The sequence below is a fragment of the Mobula hypostoma genome, chromosome X2, assembly GCF_963921235.1.
Source record: "Mobula hypostoma chromosome X2, sMobHyp1.1, whole genome shotgun sequence".
NCBI lineage: Eukaryota > Metazoa > Chordata > Chondrichthyes > Myliobatiformes > Myliobatidae > Mobula > Mobula hypostoma.
The window spans coordinates 44,273,114-44,287,030 of NC_086129.1; the positions used below are offsets into that span (position 1 = coordinate 44,273,114).

Consider the following 13,917-nt stretch of genomic DNA (forward strand, 5'->3'; position numbering starts at 1 on the left):
AACTTTTAAGTTGGGAAATCTTATTTTATTCCGTAGTTTGAGCTTGAGGTATTGGGAAAATGAACTCCTCTTTTTGGTGCATCTAATGACATCAAATATGATCAAAACAAACAACAGATTTGGATCCACACTGATCAAACAATACAGCATTCATTTAAATCCATATATCACAAATCTGTTGCCAACAGCCAGCCTACAGCTTTCGAAATTCAGAAGATCTGGTGGCTACATTTAGTCAGATGGAAACAGACCCTTTACCTCAACTAGTGCAGACCAACAAAGATACCGATCCAAGCCAAGCCCATCTGCCAAAGCTCATATAATTCTAAACTTTTCTATCCATGTACCAGTACAACTATTTTCACTAAAGTACCAATGACTGCACAATAGACTTTAAATAAAAAGAAAAATTTCTTAAAAATTATAAAGCTCTTTTGGATGTCTTAAAATCATTGAAAAACATTAACTCACAAACGCTAAACACCAAGTTGAATTGATATCCCACTCAGTGATAAAGGATTACTCCTACACAGGCACACCCACATGCAATGAACACTCGGTCATTTTAATTTGCTGATTTAAAATCACTCATGTTAAGATCAAGTATAAGTTTTGTCTAGAACATTATTCTGAAGTTTACATAAGTAACTCAGCACTCAGTTAACAAATGGACATTACATAAAACAGTCCCTTCACCTAATGTGAAAAGGTCAAATTAAGTCCACATTCCAGTGAAGCACAAACTAAGTTGATATCATGCTGCACTGAGGCACATCACAATCATGTTAAAGTCAGCTTAGTTGGGCAAACCTGGATGAGTTAGTACCAGCAATCAAAATAGATTCATGATCAGCACAGAATGATGCGTTTCAACTGAAGTAAGAACAGGCAAATCTAAAAGATGATCATCACCTCGACCCACTAATCCACTCCTCCATGCCCCCAACCACCACTACTTTATTACCTGTCAGTCACCTTATGCACAGACATTTCTGTGCCTAGTGTCACTTTATGCATGTACAATCAGTCTAGTATACAAGCCTGGACTCCAGCCGCCAGGCTGAAGTCAGTGCTGCCCCCCAGTGTTCAGTCGGCAGAAGACAAGCTCTACTGCAGATTTCAGTGGCAGTCAGTTGACTGGCTTGAGTTTGGTCTCTTTTATTGAGTGGCTGTATCTTTCTATCTTATACATGCTATGTCTGCTTGTGCTGTGACTGTTAGTACTGTGTTTTGCACCTTGACCCCGGAGAAACACTGTCTTGTTTAGCTATGTTCATGAGTATTCATATTTGGTTGGATGACAATTAAACTTCAATTGAATTGAAATTATGTATATTTATTGTGTTATTGATTATTAATATGTTCATCTTAGTGTGTTTCCTTGTGCTACATCAGGTCCAGAGTAAGAGTACTTTGTTCTCCTTTACACATGTACTGGAAACATACACAAGCTGAAAGGTAATGCAGGTTAAAATTTTGTAAAATGGCACCTAAGACGACTCAAGAAACAGACATGAATGACTAGCTCTTGGATTTAAGTTAAAAAGAATAATGTGCAGCTTGGAAAAACCAATACTTCTTGTCATTTAGCCAACCCACAATAAAATCTCACGGTTTTGTAAACAGCTTTACTTGTTCTTCCAGGAAGTCATCCAGGGGTTGTTTAGGGAGTCTCTGTGGGTGGAAGTTAGGAATAGGAAGGGGTCAATAACTCTACCGGGTGTCTTTTTATAAACCACCCAATAGTAACAGGGACATCGAGGAGCAGATAGGGAGACAGATTCTGGAAAGGAGTAATAATAACAGGGATGTTGTGGTGGGAGATTTTAATTCCCCAAATATTGATTGGCATCTCCCAAAGAGTGAGGGGTTTAGATGGGGTGGAGTTTGCTAGGTGTGTTCAGGAAGGTTTCTTGACACAATATGTAGATAAGACCACAAGAGGAGAGGCTGTACTTGATCTGGTATTGGGAAATGAACCTGGTCAGGTGTCAGATCTCTCAGTGGGAGAGCATTTTGGGGATAGTGATCACAATTCTATCTCTTTTATCATAGCATTAGAGAGGGATAGGAACAGACAAGTTAGGGAAATGTTTAATTGGAGTAAGGGGAAATATGAGGCTGTCAGGCAGGAACTTGGAAGCATAAATTGGAAACAGATGTTTTCAAGGAAACGTACGGAAGAAATGTGGCAAATGGTCAGGGGATATTTGCGTGGAGTTCTGCGCAAATACATTCCAAACAGACAGGATAGAGGAACTATGGTGTACAAAGGCTGTTGTAAATCTAGTCAAGCAGAAAAGAAGAGCTTACGAAAGGTTCAAAAAACTAGGTACTGATAGAGATCTAGAAGGAAGGAGCTTAAGAATGAAATTAGGAGAGCCAGAAGGGGCCATGAGAAGGTCTTGGCAGACAGGATTAAGGAAAACCCCAAAGCATTCTACAAGTATGGGAAGAGCAAGAGGATAAGATGTGAGAAAATAAGACCAATCAAGTTACAGTGGAAAAGTGTGTATGGAACCAGAGGAGATGGCAGAGGTACTTAATGAATACTTTGCTTCAGTATTCACTACGGAAAAGGATCTTGGTAACTGTAGGGATGACTTGCAGTGGACTGAAAAGCTGGAGCATGTAGATATTAAGGAAGAGGATGTGCTGGAGCATCAAGTTGGATAAGTCACTGGGACCAGACCAGATGTACCCCAGGCTAATGCGGGAAGCAGGGAGGAGATTGCTGAGCCTCTGGTGATGATCTTTGCATCATCAATGAGAACAGGAAAGGTTCTAGAGGATTGGAGGGTTGCAGATGTTGTTCCCTTATTCAAGAAAGGGAGTAGAGATAGCACAGGAAATTATAGACCAGTGAGTCCTACTTCAGTGGTTGGTAAGTTGATGGAGAAGATCCTGAAAGGCAGGATTTATGAACATTTAGACAGGCATAATATGATTAGGAATAGTCAGCATGGCTTTGTCAAAAGCAAGTTTTCCCTTACAAGCCTGATTAAATATTTTGAGGATGTGACTAAACACATTGATGAAGGTAGAGCCGTAGATGTAGTGTATATGGAGGCTGGTGACTAGTGGTGTGCCTCAGGGATCTGCTCTGGGATTTTTATGAATGAACTGAATGAGGAAGTGGAGGGATGGGTTAGTAAATTTGCTGATGACACAAAGGTTAGGGGTCTTGTGGATAGTGTGGAGGGCTGTCAGAGGTTACAGCAGGACATTGATAGGATGCAAAACTGGGCTGAAAAGTGGCAGATGAAGTTCAACCCAGATAAGTGTGAGGTAGTTCATTTTGGTAGGTCAAATATGATGGCAGAATATAGCATTAATGGCAAGACTCTTGGCAGTGTGGAGGATCAGAGGGTTCTTGGGGTCTGAGTCCATAGGACACTCAAAGCTGCTATGCAAGTTGACTCTGTGGTTAAGAAGCCATATGGTGCATTGGTCTTCATCAAAGGTGGGATTGAGTTTAAGAGCCGAGAAGTAATGTTGCAGCTATATAGGACCCTGGTCAGACCCCACTTGGAGTACTGTGCTCAATTCTGGTCGCCTCACTACAGGAAGGTCATGGAAACCATAGAAAGGGTGCAGAGGAGATTTACAAGGATGTTGCCTGGATTGGTGAGCATGCCTTATGAGAATAGGTTGAGTGAACTTGGCCTTTTTTCCTTGGAGCGATGGAGAATGAGAGGTGACCTGATAGAGGTGTACAAGATAATGAGAGGCATTGATTGTGTGGATAGTCAGAGGCTTTTTCCCAGGGCTGAAATGGCTAGCACGAGAGAGCATAGTTTTAAGGTGCTTGAAACTAGGTACAGAGGAGATGTCAGGAGCAAGTATTTTTTTTAAATAAACGCAGAGAATGGTGAGTGCATGGAATGGGCCGTCGGCGGCGGCGGTGGAGGCGAAAACGATAGGGTTTGTTAAGGGACTCCTGGATGGCTACATGGGGCTTAGAAAAATAGAGGGCTACGGGTAAGCCTAGGTAGTTCTAAGGACATGCTTGGCACAGCTTTGTGGGCCGAAGGGCCTGTATTGTGCTGTAGGTTTTCAATGTTTCTAAAACAAATCAAGGTAGGCCATAAGACCCTTAAAGCCTGCTTCACCGTTTCATATTACCATGGCTGATCTATTCTGACCTCAATTCTCTTCTGTGTCATTTCAAGAATCTATCCAACCTTACTTTAAATACTTCTAACGATCCAGCTTCCATCACACGTGGGGGCAAGGTGACCAAAACTGTAAGGTGAGGCTTCACCAACAACCTGTACAATTGCAACAAAACCTCACATTTTAAAATCCAAACTGCTTTCAATAAAGGCCAAAATGCCATTTGCCTTCTTCACTACTTGCTGTGATCCATACACCCAACTCCCTCAGCTTCTTACCATATAGATAATGGTCTACTCTTTGATTTCTTTTACACAAACTAAACTACATGAACTCACACTTCCCCACTTTAACGTCTACCTGCCAATCTTTAATCCACTCAGAACCCGTATCCTATTGCCGAATCATCGTATCCCCATCACCATACACACTCCTACCTATTTTTGTATTGTGTGCAAATTTGAAAACTTCAAATACAGTGCTGTTCCTTTACCGGGTCATGAATGCTGATGAGCTAGATGTACATGGCATCTGTTTATGGCATTTTATTTTTATTTCAGTTACAGAACCTTTAGCAGAAAACAAACTGCTGGATTGATCTGTACACAAGCTGGAAACGGTAATAGGCACTAAAAGAGATCTCCATTCCCTCACGAATCAGTTATACTTTCAACACAACTACTCACCATTCGGGTGTGGCGGTTGTAGCCTCTGACAGTGTCTGGTAGGCCAGTTCCACCAGTTTCTGGGTGGATTCACTGATTCGGCAGGTGGGCAAACACATTGTTTGACTACTGAGCTGCTTCGCACTCCCCAGGTTTACCATGTCACCTGGAACAATGTTGGAAGTCTTGGGTATTACTAATTTACTGTCCATCTCTGGACTGGGAAGCTTTGGGATGGAGATCTTTGAATCAGCTGTAATCTGAAAACAAATCTAGCAGTTAGTTGTGTTTTTTTTTCCATACAAACCTCTTCTCATAATTTGAGCCAAATTAATGTTCAGCTACAAATTAAAAACTAGGGACAAGCAAACATTGGAATGACTAGGGCACATCCTCTGTTTAATCAAATTTATGACAATTGGGAATATTACAGTGGATGTACAAATTGCTCCCAATTGATTTCTAAATTTCCTTGACCTGTAACATATTTGTCATTGATTAATATGTGCTCTTCACAAAGTATGATATAAAATACAGAACTGAAGTAGACCATTCAGGAAAAGAGGTTCAGAAGAACCTCCTTTCAGTCTAACTGAACTGGCATCTACTACTTTCTTGTGTAGTTAACTTGCTTGCTTTAAAAGGCCTTTCATAAATGAGGATAATGCATTCTCAAGAATGTCGAACTCACCAAACAGGTCTAAAGACATCCTGCACAAATATTACTTCCTAAATTAAGTTTACTTGAACTGCTTGTTCAATTATAACTATTTAGAGCTGTTTTCCCAACTATTAGTTTTGTGATATGTTAAAGGAATAGGATGCGAGGTGCACATATGAAATGTTACTCAGTGCATGCTTGAATTACAAAATGGTGGAATAGAACAAAAATATAAACTCAAAACCCTGGATTGCAGAGATGTAGCTAACTATGAAGCATAGGATGAAGACATTAGTGTATACTAATGTCTTCAATCTGTATACATTAGTGTAGGAATAAGAGGACTTACAATTACCCATACAAGATTAAAGTTTCACATCTTCACCGATTTCTGATGGAGATTTAATTTATAGTACTACTGCTAAAGTAATTTAGAGCTTATGAAATTACCTACACCATTTCAAGCATATTCCAATAGTACAACATTTATTCAGTTACGACAACATTGAAACTGTGGGGACCCCAATACCTAACCTAGGGCAATCACCAACCTTCATATCCTGCCCATGCGGGCACTCTGTACACACTACTAATTCACCTTTACTGTGTTGTGGATCTCAGACGTCATCAGGTTTCTGGCAGTCACTATCACGTCTTGACACTTTTTACTGGCAAAATGAACATTTACATTTTTTGCATATTTCAGCAAGTCCGTGGAGTGGCCCCGCAAAAACTGCATCTCTTTGAGCTTTTCCTCAAATTTATCTGTTGCTTTTATCACCTAGAAGGGAAAACCACATAACAAAATGTTAACAACAGGAATTCTGCAGATGCTGGAAATTCAAGCAACACACATCAAAGTTGCTGGTGAATGCAGCAGGCCAGGCAGCATCTGTAGGAAGAGGTGCAGTCGACGTTTCAGGCAGAGACCCTTCGTCAGGATTAACTGAAGGAAGAGTGAGTAAGGGATTTGAAAGTTGGAGGGGGAGGAGATCCAAAATGATAGGAGAAGACAGGAGGGGGAGGGATAGAGCCAAGAGCTGGACAGGTGATAGGCAAAAGGGGATACGAGAGGATCATGGGACAGGAGGTCCGGGAAGAAAGACAAGGGGGGGGGGGACCCAGAGGATGGGCAAGAGGTATATTCAGAGGGACAGAGGGAGAAAAAGGAGAGTGAGAGAAAGAATGTGTGCATAAAAATAAGTAACAGATGGGGTACGAGGGGGAGGTGGGGCCTTAGCGGAAGTTAGAGAAGTCGATGTTCATGCCATCAGGTTGGAGGCTACCCAGACGGAATATAAGGTGTTGTTCCTCCAACCTGAGTGTGGCTTCATCTTTACAGTAGAGGAGGCCGTGGATAGACATGTCAGAATGGGAATGGGATGTGGAATTAAAATGTGTGGCCGCTGGGAGATCCTGCTTTCTCTGGTGGACAGAGCGTAGATGTTCAGCAAAGCGGTCTCCCAGTCTGCGTCGGGTCTCGCCAATATATAAAAGGCCACATCGGGAGCACCGGACGCAGTATATCACCCCAGTCGACTCACAGGTGAAGTGTTGCCTCAGCTGGAAGGACTGTTTGGGGCCCTGAATGGTGGTAAGGGAGGAAGTGTAAGGGCATGTGTAGCACTTGTTCCGCTTACACAGATAAGTGCCAGGAGGGAGATCAGTGGGGAGGGATGGGGGGGACGAATGGACAAGGGAGTTGCGGAGGGAGCGATCCCTGCGGAATGCAGGGGGGGGGAGGGAAAGATGTGCTTAGTGGTGGGATCCCGTTGGAGGTGGCAGAAGTTACGGAGAATAATATGTTGGACCCAGAGGCTGGTGGGGTGGTAGGTGAGGACTAGGGGAACCCTATTCCTAGTGGGGTGGCGGGAGGATGGAGTGAGAGCAGGTGTACGTGAAATGGGGGAGATGCGTTTAAGAGCAGAGTTGATAGTGGAGGAAGGGAAGCCCCTTTCTTTAAAAAAGGAAGACATCTCCCTCGTCCTAGAATGAAAAGCCTCATCCTGAGAGCAGATGCGGCGGAGACAGAGGAATTGCGAGAAGGGGATGGCGTTTTTGCAAGAGACAGGGTGAGAAGAGGAATAGTCCAGATAGCTTCTCATTTACATCACCATACCTGTAACTCTCTTGAGGAACATGACTTGCAACAAAAAATTAAAACAAATTTCACAAGAAACGTCAAAGGCAAGGGATAGGGATCAAACTTTGTCTAAGCTAATCTTCCAAACATCAGACTGTTCTATTAATCTATCATTCCTCTCTAGTTTTAGAACTGTCAAAATCTTTTACCAGTTTGTCTAACTCACTTATAATTGTGCATACCCACTATTAAGTTAAATTTAGTTTCCCATGTTCCAATGAAAATAACCCAACTTTAGTCAACCTTCCGTGATAAATATTACGTTCTAGCTCTCAAAAAAAAAAGCCTCGTAAAAACTGACAAGGGCATGACATCACTCCTGTAATCAGAGCCATACATAATGCACAAGGTGTGTTCTAAACAGTGCTGCATACAGCTCCAACTTAACCATTCTTATTATATTGTATGCCTCAACTAACAATGAGAAACGTTGTGGATGCTTCTAAGTCAGCTTACTGATTGGTCTTGTTACCTTTTAAGGATGTGTGAACATGCATTCCTGGGTCCGTTTTTCACTACCACCCAATATCCTGCCATTTGTTGCATTATATCTTGCCTTGTGCACCTACCCACATATACAAACATCTGTATCCTTCTGCAACCCAAAACCTTCCTCCACAAGCATCAACCATGGTTTTGTGACAGACCAAGTCACAGAATCCTGCCCTTCAGAGCATTCAATTACATTACATAGTTAAGAAACAAAACTGAATGCTAATGAGAAACATAAAAGGCAAATACTAAAAAGAGCTTCCAAAGCTTGAGGTACATGAGGCTAGGAAACAAGGCTTTTATAGACACACATAAAACACATGTGCTTTCCAGAAATTCTAATGACAAACTCTTATCATTTTGAAAATGGCATTCTGAGAGTGCTTGCTGACCAATTTCTGTGAAAGCGTCCATACCTCTTCATATAGCTCCAACTGGCTGCTGTTTGCTGGTATAGAAAACACCAAGCAATTCTTGATAATGATTTCTGATAATTCCTCCCAGATCATGCCTCCCAGCAATTCTGCAAGGTTTATAGCCTGCTTTTCCTTGCAATCCACAGAGTCCCAGAGAGGCACATCTATCATAATACCAAAAAGGAAAGACGATCAAATTTCACACATCCAATATAGTGGATTTGTAACTGACACTAATGATTTATATGGCAAACACTGAAGAAGGTGATCAAAGAAAAAAAACAGGGAGATCTTGATCAGCTGGATAAGTGGGTAGAGGAAAAATTCAGTTAATTGTATAAATTTTCAGTTAGCCATTATAGGAAAGATATCTTTATAATTGGAAAGGGTGCAAAGAATCACAGTGGATTCCAGTTAATTGGGACATATCTGGACCAGTACATTTTAGCCCAATTAAGCAGCTGGTCCAGTTAGCCGAAGTTTCATGGAAATAGCTAAAAAGGCATAAAAAAAACTAACTACCATTTAACTGAGTAACAAATTATGTATTTAAATGAAATACAGAAGAAATTAGAACACTACCAATGCGGTTGTCTATCCTATCTGACGATGACAGGAAACCCCTGCGGAAGAGTTTTTAAAGTGGAAAAGCTGCTGCACTGGAGCAGTTCCATTCTCTCGACCTTGGAAGCCCAGTTCCAATAGTGCAAGTAGTCATCACAACTGGAGTCTTCCCTGGATGCAGTGGGTCACCAGGACCTCTTCTGTGCTTCGTCAGGCCCTTTGCTCTCCACAAAGCAATTGCAGAACCATCTTCCTGGCCGTTGGATCTCACTATCAATCTCATCCTGCCAGTCTGCCCAGAGCTGACTTCGCATGCCGGCAGAGGCATGTCGCAATCTCACCAGGGTATGAGACCCGCCAGCTACCCTCACCTGCTTTAGCCCGCCTTTTAAAGCAGTGTACTGTGGTGTGGATGCTGTCACATGCAAACAACTACTTGGAGCCACATGTGAGAGCCAAGTGCCAAGTGGAGACCAAAGGTAAACTTCAAAATAATTGTCAATACTTTCAAATTCTTTGTAATTCTTCACTCGAAGTAGTCTGAAATCTGAATGCTTGAAACTGCAGAGAGCAAAACAGCTCTGAATTGCCTTACTGCTTATTTCTCACCACCAGTGCCAAAAATTACTGATTTTTGAACACAAAACCGATGCTACATTAAAACTGTTCGCTCTAAGCTTGGTGTCGTGTCTAACGGCCACATAACGTACTTTCAACTGATGGTAGTTAGAAGCTGTTTGGCAAGTCTCCTATTCCGATTAAGCAGCACGTTGTCCCAAATAAACAAGGGGAAATCACAACTTTTTTTTTTATAAAAGAGTTCGCATAAATAAATGGCTGACTCGATTAACCAGAATCCATCGTACATAAATATTCCCAGGAGTCAAGGGCCCAAGTTACAGGAGAGGAATAGCAGGATAAGGCTTTATTCTTGTGAATGTAGGAGACTGAGGGGTGAGTTTATATAGGTGTATAAAATCATGATGGCATAGGTAGAGTGAATGAAGTCTTTATCCCAGGCAAAGGATAAAAAACTAGAGGGCACAGGTTTAAGATGACAAGATTTAAAAGGGATCCAAGGAACAACATCACACATAGGGTAGTGGGCATATGGCATAAGCTACTGGAAGAAATGGTTGAATCAAGTACAATAACAACATTCAAATAGGACAAGTTTAGATGGATATCTTGGTCAGTATGGATAAGTTGGGCTGAAAGGCATGCTTCTGTGCTGTGTTACTCTGTGATTATCTTAATTATGCCATTAGGCCAATTTCAAAAAGGCATATTGCAAAACAAGAATAATTATACTTCCCATTCCATTTGGTGGGTAAAACGGACAAACTTTACATACAAAGCAGATGCTGGTACAGGAACTCCAAGACTGTTCTGATCTTCTGGTAAACTTTTGCTGGCGACTCATGATCAGATTTGCTTTCAACCGCAGCGAATCTTAAAACTGCATCATTTGCCTGAAGTTCAATCTCAACGTCAAGGAAAGGCTCAATAACCAGAGGTTTCAAAATATATTTCAACAAGATCTGACCTGCAGTTTAGAGAGGGACACACATATTAAGCAGTGAAGGTCTGGAGTGAAAAATTAAAGATTTAAACAACAGGAATTCTGCAGATGCTAGAAATTCAAGTAACACACATAAAAGTTGCTGGTGAACGCAGCAGGCCAGGCAGCATCTCCAGGAAGAGGTGCAGTCGACGTTTCAGGCCGAGACCCTTCGTCAGGCAAAAGGGATACGAGAGGATCGTGGGACAGGAGGTCCGGGAAGAAAGACAAGGGAGGGGGGACCCAAAGGATGGGCAAGGGGTATATTCAGAGGAACAGAGGGAGAAAAAGGAGAGTGAGAGAAAGAATGTGTGTATAAAAATAAGTACCAGATGGGGTACGTGGGGGAGGTGGGGCATTAGCGGAAGTTAGAGAAGTCGATGTTCATGCCATCAGGTTGGAGGCTACCCAGACGGAATATAAGGTGTTGTTCCTCCAACCTGAGTGTGGCTTCATCTTGACAGTAGAGGAGGCCGTGGATAGACATGTTAAAATGGGAATGGGATGTGGAATTAAAATGTGTGGCCACTGGGAGATCCTGCTTTCTCTGGCGGACAGAGCGTAGGTGCTCAGCAAAGCGGTCTCCCAGTCTGCGTCAGGTCTCGCCAATATATAAAAGGCCACATCGGGAGCACCGGATGCAGTATATCACCCCAGCCGACTCACAGGTGAAGTGTTGCCTCACCTGGAAGGACTGTTTGGGGCCCTGAATGGTGGTAAGGGAGGAAGTGTAAGGGCATATGTAGCACTTGTTCCGCTTACACGGATAAGTGCCAGGAGGGAGATCAGTGGGGAGGGATGGGGGGGACGAATGGACAAGGGAGTTGCGGAGGGAGCGATCCCTGCGGAATGGGGGGGGGGGAGGGAAAGATGTGCTTAGTGGTGGGATCCCGTTGGAGGTGGCAGAAGTTACGGAGAATAATATGTTGGACCCGGAGGCTGGTGGGGTGGTAGGTGAGGATCAGGGGAACCCTATTCCTGGTGGGGTGGCGGGAGGATGGAGTGAGAGCAGATGTACGTGAAATGGGGGAGATGCGTTTAAGAGCAGAGTTGATAGTGGAGGAAGGGAAGCCCCTTTCTTTAAAAAAGGAAGACATCTCCCTCGTCCTAGAATGAAAAGCCTCATCCTGAGAGCAGATGCGGCGGAGACGGAGGAATTGCGAGAAGGGGATGGCGTTTTTGCAAGAGACAGGGTGAGAAGAGGAATAGTCCAGCTAGCTGTGAGAGTCAGTAGGCTTATAGTAGACATCAGTGGATAAGCTGTCTCCAGAGACAGTGACAGAAAGATCTAGAAAGGGGAGCGAGGTGTCGGAAATGGACCAGGTAAACTTGAGGGCAGGGTGAAAATTGGAGGCAAAGCTAATAAAGTCAACGAGCTCTGCATGCGTGTAGGAAGCAGCGCCAATGCAGTCGTCGATGTAGCGAAGGAAAAGTGGGGGACAGATACCAGAATAGGCACGGAACATAGATTGTTCCACAAAGCCAACAAAAAGGCAGGCATAGCTAGGACCCATACGGGTGCCCATAGCTACACCTTTAGTTTGGAGGAAGTGGGAGGAGCCAAAGGAGAAATTATTAAGAGTAAGGACTAATTCTGCTAGACGAAGCAGAGTGGTGGTAGAGGGGAACTGATTAGGTCTGGAATTTAAAAAGCGTAGAGCTTTGAGACCTTCCTGATGGGGGATGGAAGTATATAGGGACTGGATATCCATGGTGAAAATAAAGTGGTGGGGGCCAGGGAACTTAAAATCATTGATAAGTTTAAGAGCGTGAGAAGTGTCACGAACATAGGTAGGAAGGGATTGAACAAGGGGGGATAAAACCGTGTCGAGGTATGCAGAAACGAGTTCGGTGGGGCAGGAGCAAGCTGAGACAATAGGTCTGCCAGGACAGGCAGGTTTGTGGATCTTGGGTAGGAGGTAGAAACGGGAAGTGCGAGGTGTGGGAACTATAAGGTTGGTAGCAGTGGATGGGAGATCCCCTAAGCAGATAAAGTCGGCGATGGTGTGGGAGACAATGGCCTGGTGCTCCTCAGTGGGGTCACGATCGAGGGGTAAATAAGAGGAGGTATCCCCGAGTTGTCACTGTGCCTCGGCAAGGTAGAGGTCAGTACGCCAGACTACAACAGCACCCCCCCTTATCGGCAGGTTTAATAATAAGGTTAGGATTAGTGCGGAGGGAGTGGAGAGCAGAGCGTCCGGGCTAGCATCAGTGGCATCAGCAGTTGGTCTGCCACCTGCCCTCAGGGGAAGGAGAGATAAGGAACAATGGAGCAGCGTCTGGAGATGTGTAATGAAGGGATGTGGGAGGAAGAGCTGTCTGGAGCGGCTCCCCCCTTTGAACCTTGAACTTTTTGAAGTGATGGACAGGCGATACCCCAGCAGGGGGATAAAAAGGGACAGGTTCGCTAAGACAGACACACACGCCACCCGAGGTAACGAGACCCTGGAAGCGGTACGCCTCTCACGAGTGGTGAGAAGTACCGGACAACGCACAGGGTGGAAAGGTACGATCAGCGGGAACCCGGTGTGTGTCCGCCCTTGCCTGGGTGCCGGGTTCACTGCAGAGGATCGACCGCATCTGGAGGAGGGGTCACAGTCGGTGACCTCAGGTGACATCACCAAGGACCCGCCCAAAAGTTGCTCGTGAGCAATCTCGCTGGTCTGTGAGTGAAGCTGTGCTGAATGATGAGTTGTTCTCTCTGTCTCTCTTCCCCCACCTTGTCCATCGCCATGGCAACGATTACTGCGAACTGAACTTTGAGTCATTTTGAAATTGGTCATTTACCCCTAGACAACGATAGAGCTTGATTGATGCTGTTATCTTAATTCTGTGCACATGTGTGGTTATCATTGTTGAATTGTTGCATCTATTATCCTTTCGATTACTGTGTTGCTTGTTTCTTTAATAAAACTTTCTTAGTTCTAGTACTCCAGACTCCAACTGAGTGATCCATTTCTGCTGGTTTGGCAACCCAGTTACGGGGTACGTAACATAAGTGGGGTTCTCGTCCGCGATTTTGAACGCTAAATTTGGGACGGAGTAAATTGATTGGGTTAAAATTCCCGAAAGAAAGAAAAGACAAACAGCAGAAATGGAGGTTGAGGAATTTATAAAGGCGCCGACCTTGGAGGCATTAGAGGATGCCAGGAAATCGGAATTGATAGCTGTGGCCAAACGGGTGAATCTTGCTAAGGTGAAGTCGACAATGAGGAGAGAGGAGATACACAGAGCTATTGTAGAGCACTATGTATCTAAAGGTGTGTTTCCCCAAGGTGAGCTGGGGGAGGTGTCTATTG

The 13,917-nt window shown here is 43.8% G+C and overlaps 1 protein-coding gene across 1 annotated transcript in view; it reads right to left on the bottom strand.

Moving 5' to 3' along the window:
- Window positions 1-13,917, bottom strand: part of zw10 (zw10 kinetochore protein) — a 41,452-nt gene that overhangs the window by 13,234 nt on the left and 14,301 nt on the right. The window contains exons 7-10 of the mRNA XM_063038336.1: window positions 10,412-10,603; window positions 8,494-8,657; window positions 6,041-6,223; window positions 4,803-5,041 (exon numbers count right to left, since the gene is read on the bottom strand). Coding sequence (XP_062894406.1) covers window positions 4,803-5,041; window positions 6,041-6,223; window positions 8,494-8,657; window positions 10,412-10,603 — 778 coding nt within the window. The remainder of the gene's footprint in view (window positions 1-4,802; window positions 5,042-6,040; window positions 6,224-8,493; window positions 8,658-10,411; window positions 10,604-13,917) is intronic.